Source organism: Carya illinoinensis, chromosome 6 (genome assembly GCF_018687715.1).
Source record: "Carya illinoinensis cultivar Pawnee chromosome 6, C.illinoinensisPawnee_v1, whole genome shotgun sequence".
In the NCBI taxonomy this organism is placed as follows: Eukaryota; Viridiplantae; Streptophyta; class Magnoliopsida; order Fagales; family Juglandaceae; genus Carya; species Carya illinoinensis.
The window spans coordinates 24666951-24673862 of record NC_056757.1 but is presented as its reverse complement, the minus strand read 5'-3'; the positions used below and the strand labels follow the sequence as shown (position 1 = coordinate 24673862).

Genomic DNA, 6912 nt, shown 5'->3' with positions numbered 1-6912 from the left:
ATGAATTACAGTAAATAGAAGCTAAATACAACAAATGTAAATGAAAAGCAAGATACATAGATTTACGTAGTTTGACACATGATCTACATTCACATGTCATACAGGGTGTATATCCACTATAAATAAGAATATTTTACAGTCTCTCATAAACTTACTGTACAAATAATAAAGTTGAAATTTCTCATCCGGAAGTTAGAGAAGCTCTCTCTCTCTCTCTCTCTCTCTCTCTCTCTCTCTCACACACACACACACACACACACACACACACACACACACACACACACACACACACACACACACACACACACACACAGAGTCCCGAAGAAGAAGAAGCTCCTAATCCCCTAAGTCTTTGATTTTAGATCCCTTTTATTCCTTTGTTAGTGATTGCTTTATATCACTTCGTTGTCCCCTTTGTGTGCCTAACCCTTCTTCCCTCTCTTTTTCCCCATTCTCCCATCACTTCCTCTCTTTTCCCTTGACACATTTTTCCTTTCTCATATTTGGTCGTCTCATTTCCTTCTCTCTTTTCCTTGTTGATGAGACTATGCTTGGAATGTCATACTGGGACTTGGGGTATTTTTACCCCTTCCAGAAGTAGAATTGGAATTCTAAATACAACAAATATAAATGAAGAGCAAGATACATAGATTTAAGTGGTTCGACACATGGTCTACATTCACAGGTCATTTAGGTGCAAATCCACTATAGATAAAAGTATTTTATAATATCTCATAAACTCACTGTACAAATAATAAAGCTGAAATTTCTCATCCAGAAGTTAGATAAGCTCTCTCTCTCTCTCTCTCTCTCTCTCTCTCTCACACACACACACACACACACACACAAAGTCCCGAAGAAGAAGAAGCTCCTAGTCCCTTAAGTCTTTGATTTTAGATCCATTTTATTCCTTTGTCAATGATTGCTTTATATCACTTCGTTGTCTCCTTTGTGTGCCTAACCCTTCTTCCCTCTCTTTTTCCCCATTCTCCCATCACTTCCTCTCTTTTCCCTTGACACATTTTTCCTTTCTTATATTTGGCCGTCTCATTTCCTTCTCCCTTTTCCTTGTTTATGAGACTATGCTTGGAATGTCATACTGGGGCTTGGGGTATTTTTACCCCTTCCAGAAGTAAAATTGGAATTCTACATACTTGGCTCACTTCTATGTTTTCACATGACCAAAATAATATCACAAAGGGAATGCCCATAGAGAAAAGTCAAAGTTCAGCTAAAAATATTTCAAATTGACAACTTTTACGAGTAAATGTTTTAACACCTAAAACGTTTTTGAGATGGTGTCCATTCCATTGTACTTCCCTTCCTTAGGATTTGATAATGACAAAGAGCATGCATGGTTCCCAAATCCCTAGTGGATACGTGCACTACAATTTGCTGATTTTAACAAGATTTGAGTTGGATTTGCATTGCTTTTTGTTGGGGATAAGCAACCAAAGAGCATATTTCTTCTTTGCCTTCTTTCTCATGTCTCCATGGACATTGTATCAGTAACCTTAAGAGTGACCATAAGAACATTTTCAGATCACTATACATAGTGGATTTTCCCTCAAAAAATTGGATGTAGGTTTTAGTGTCTAACTACATAAATCTTATGTTCTCTCTCCCTTTTACACTTCCTTCACTTTGTTTACTGTTCATATTATGGATGAGAACTCCAACCACGGCATCGATGTGAGTCATTTCACCATATTGCTGACATCCGATATCCCCAAAAATGCATCAACAACTTTTAAACTGAGAAATGACATATATAGGAACTTATCAGGCAACATGCAATCATAATTTTGTCTATGAACTTCAATCAAAACTGGTACTTAAAGCTAAATTAATGACTAGGTTTACTCAGCAAGGGTCCGTTTGAATGTTGGAAGATATTGAGATTAATTTAGTACAGTTAATTTTTAGTTGAGTGTTGCGTCTGAATACTTAACTCTCGAATCACCAAACATGACTTAATTAAGTGTTTAAATGTTTAGTGATTTAAAAGTTGAGTGTTTGGACGTTAGACTCAACTTAAAATTAACTGTACTAAATTGATCTCAGTGTTTTTCAACATTCAAACAGGAGTAATGTTACATATAATCACTTTTACGTACTATTTACGCATTATATTGATGTGATTGATTGTATCAATTTTTTAATACACAATTAATCATATCAATAGAGTGCACAAAATAATATTATATACAAAATAACTATATATAAAATTTTTATTATAAAAAATTTAACTCATCTCAATTAATCCATCCAAACAGCCTAAATAAACCCAACAAAAACTCAGCCTCTTATTGAAAAATATAATATTCAGAATTCAGATTTGTTGTGCCTCCGCGTGGTGTACAACTTTGCAGGGAAGGCCGGGATGTCAGGAGAGGGAATATTTTCAGGATTTGGGTGCTTGTATTCTGTTTGGCCAAAACCGGTACAATTCTGTTTTGTTTCTAAAGGGTTTCAGTTATGGTGAGGACGTAGTGTGTCAGAGAACAGTCATGAAAAAGAGCCTAGAAAGATGGTTTAATAGACAAAGGAAAAAGAAAAACTCAAATATAAACACATCTCACAGCCATATGTATCTGTGTCTCGCATTAAAATATTTCTTTTCCATTTCATTTGTAACGGAGATGTGAATAGTTTAATTTAGAATAGACAATAATATACCACTAATCACATTACAATCTATTTATCACTCATGTGCATTTCAAATTTTTTTATTTTTATTTTATTTTCTTTTAAGTATTTTTTTAACATTCTTAATCATTAAGAAAAAATTTAAAAAAAATATAATTTTATTAATACTCACTTCCTTAATCATTAAATAAAATAAAAAATTAAAAAAAATCAAATACAAAAAAAATTTGTAAATAAGCTGTAGTTGAATAGTAATAATATCATTTTCCATTTAAAATATCATTTAGAATCAGTCTAGTTAGAAGTGATGATTCATTATTTTTCTTAGACCGAACATCCATGGGAATTGGATTGGATTGGTCTGTTCAGTCCAACCTAATTCTTTATTTATTTTTTTTTCTTGTTTTTCAAATAAATTAATATTTTTTTTAAATTACTAAATTAAAATTAAGTGAATTATTAGTATAGATTATGTAACTCACTCTTTAAAAGAATATTTTACTATAACTATGTTTATAATATTGATAGTTACTACTTACTAACTTAGACTTTATTATTTAATATGCATAACTATTAATAATGTTATATATTTTATATATGGTTAATGAATATCAAATAATTTCATTGTACGTAGATTATTCATACTTGCTTGCAACTTAGGTATTTTAAAAAAATTTACCTAATTATTTTAATTAAATGTAAATAGCAGAGTATGTATGAATGTGTGATGCATTAACTATTTACATATAATGACATAAATTATCACATGATTTATGATTTATTTTTAATTGATAGCATATATTATTTTATATTTTATAAGGTCAATGATAATAAATTAGATAAAAATTACATTAACTTGTTAATTACTATAGAAAAATAATATATTAAATTATTAAAAATATATATAGGATTTGGTCTAATTTGGTCTAGTTCGGTCCAATCCAAAATTTGTAGACCCTGAGACAGGACCAAATGTTATCAGTCCACACATTTTTAGGTTATGGACTGATGACCAACCGGTCCCAACTTCGGTCTGGTCCGGTCCGGTGGGTTTCTTTGGTCTGCAGTCCGGTCGGTTTTTCTGTTTGGATTGACCAGCTTACATCTATAGGAATAATTATATCGTACACTCTCAAATTCTTTGGGATTTTATATTTTGCACTAAAAATTTCCAAAACTAACACTTTTGCACCTTACGTTTGTAACGATAGCTAGAGAGTTAGCTACCTGTCACCTACAATCATCTTCCAACCACATAGTATATATACTATAAAATTTTCAATAAAACATATACCATCAGTTCACATCAACTACTCTAGTATAATTACACCACAAAGTCTCAAAACGCCCCAATAACTCGTGGAGTTGGGTGACATGTCTTGCAGGACAACGGTGCTCGGTTGAGTTCTTGGTTCTCTACCAAGTTGCACGTCAGTAGCAGTTGGTACGTGGTGCAGTTGTTTGATCTCGGGCGGCTGGGTTGAATCGTACTCACGACAACTTCCTTTCCCATGCGGTGTTCTTAGTGGTTTGATCTCTTCAAGTATCAACTTGGGTGGAGCCAAACGGAGGTGGCACTATTTGTGAGGTAGACATTCTCTATTGATAGAATATTGTAATTGTAAATATTCTGGTCTCTAGTATTTCCTTTATTAGTTTTTTCCTTTATTAGTTCTTCTATTGCGCCGTTGTACTCTGTATATATGGCAACATCCTCATTAATGAAAATCAATTCCTTTCATTCATCCATTGCTCATATTCTTTATGGTATCCGAGCTTTTCCTTCTCTAACGAGACTGCTCTAACCTTAATCTTATGGCTTCTGCTAGCTCTAATGTTCCTGTGGTTACTACTCCACCCACTTCATCGACAGAACAACAACAACTCATTTCTGTCCATGCCGACACCCAACTACCCTTGAAGCTCACCCCCACCAGCTATCCTTCTTGGAGGGCTCAGTTCGTTACTCTTCTCATAGGATATGATCTTATGGGCTTCATTGATAGCACACATTGTTGTCCGTCTCGCGGTGACCCTACTTTGCCCCCATCTGCTGCCTATTTGCTGTGGTACTGGCAAGATAAACTCTTGCTTCATGCCATTTTTTCCGCAGTTACTGAGGCAGTGATGCCTCTCATTGCATCTATGTAGACGTCACATTCAGTGTGGGAACGACTTCGAAGCCTATATGCCAACAGGTCTTGAACTCGTGTTGCAACTTAAGGAGGATCTCACGCTGATCCAGAGTGGCAGTCGATCTGTCAATGACTTTCTTCAATTTGTGAAAGTGATTGCAGATGAAATCACAGTGATTAATGCACCTCTTTCTGCAGATGATATCACTCTTTATGTCCTGAATGGATTTGGGTCAGACTTCAAGGACATCGTGTCGCCCATTCGAGCTAGAGAAAAATCCTTTCAATTTTGAGGAACTTCATGATTTATTGGTTGGTCATGAAAGTTACCTCAAGCGCGTGGATTCTACTACTGCTACTTTGGTAGCTACTGCGAATTCCACTCAATGTCGTAGCAATTAGCACAAGTCCAACAACAAATGGCACCAAGGTAAATCTTCTAATGGTGACAAACGCTATCCTAAACATGATAAATGATGCAACTCGGCTGTCATCTATCAACTTTCTGTTGAAAAGGGCCATATAGCTAAGAAATGTCCCTCATTTACTAAATGTGAACCATTTGCACATTGTGCTACAAATGGTCGTGCTTCCCAGAAGAAATGGCTTGTTGACTCTACTGCCTCTTACACCATTACTTCAGATCTGTCCAATCTTTCTATTCATTCTGAATACGATGGCACCGCCAAAGTCGTTATTGGCGATGGCTCAAGTTTGCTTGTTACGCACGTTGGCTCCATGTCCATTCCTCCTTCTTCTCGCACATTTACCTTACCTGATACTTTATGTGTTCCTTCAATTCACAAAAACCTCATTGCTGTGCACAACTTCACTAAAGCAAATAATGTTTTCCTTGAGTTTCACCATTTTGAATTTTTTGTGAAGGATCGGAGCATGGGAATGACACTCCTTTATAGTAGATGTCAAGATGGTGTATATCCGCTGCCGGTACCATTTGCTTCCAGTTCTCCTCGTCCTCTTTCACTAGTGGGTCAACGTGTTTCTCTAACTAGTTGGCATCGGCGATTAGGCCATCCTACTTCAACTATTGTGTCTCAAATTGTCAATAAAAATTCTTTACCTGTGTTGGCTAAAGATTCTTCTTTGACCACTCTTTTTACTTCGTGCAAATGCAATAAAAGTCATCGTCTTCCATTTGGAAAAACATCTCTTGTTAGTTCCCATCCATTAGAATATATCTATGCTAATGTTTGGGGCCCTGCATCCTTAACCTCTGTCGATGGCTTAAAATACTATGTCCTATTCATAGATCATTTAACCAAGTACAGTTGGTTTTTTCCTCTGCCAAAAAAAAAAAAAATGATGTAACTCCAATATTCAGTCACCTCAAAACCATACCGGAAAATCAGTTTCAGCACAAAATAAAAAATTTTATTTTGATAATGGGGATGAGTTTCAAGCATTGCATCCTTTCTTGGCCCAAAATGGTATAAGTTTGTACACCTCTGCTTCTCACACTCCCCAACAAAATGGGACTAGTGAGCATCGCCATCGACATATTGTAGAGACCGGTCTCACATTACTACATCAAGCCACTCTTTCATTATCTTATTGGTCTTATGCATTTCAAACTGCAATTTACGTGATAAACAGGCTGCCATCAAAAGTTTTTCAAAATTGATGCTCATTTGAAATCCTCTTTCATTGTCCACCAAACTATCTCAAACTAAGAACTTTTGGATGTCAATGTTTTCCATGGTTAAGACCGTATAGTGCCACCAAACTTCATCCTCGCTTACATCCATTTCTATTAATTGGGTACAGTACTTCTCAAAGTGCTTATTGTTGGTCTAGATCTAGATTCCTCCAAAATTTATATATCTAGACATGTCGAATTTGATGAGCATGTTTTTCCCTTTGCCACTTCTGCAACTCAATAACCGATGTCACTGGTCTCATCTTCTAGTGGAGGACCTCCTGCTGAACTGTTGCATCTAGCGCCCACAGCACGATCTGCACCAACTGAAAATCTACTTGTGCAGGATGCTGCTCTTACTGCCTCGATCCAGCCCCCACAGAGTCCCTCACAAGAGCCATCTGCAGCTTCTCATAGAGTGGGTCTTCCACCTAATCCAACCCCCTCACCTCCAACTGTTTTGACTTCCAG

The 6912-nt window shown here is 35.9% G+C and overlaps 1 protein-coding gene across 1 annotated transcript; it reads left to right on the top strand.

Moving 5' to 3' along the window:
• Window positions 1–4464: 4464 nt before the first annotated feature.
• On the top strand, window positions 4465–5077 carry LOC122312696. The gene is made up of 2 exons (XM_043127359.1): window positions 4465–4715; window positions 4801–5077. Exons 1-2 carry the CDS (start codon window positions 4465–4467, stop codon window positions 5075–5077), a joined length of 528 nt encoding a protein of 175 aa, XP_042983293.1.
• Window positions 5078–6912: the final 1835 nt, after the last annotated feature.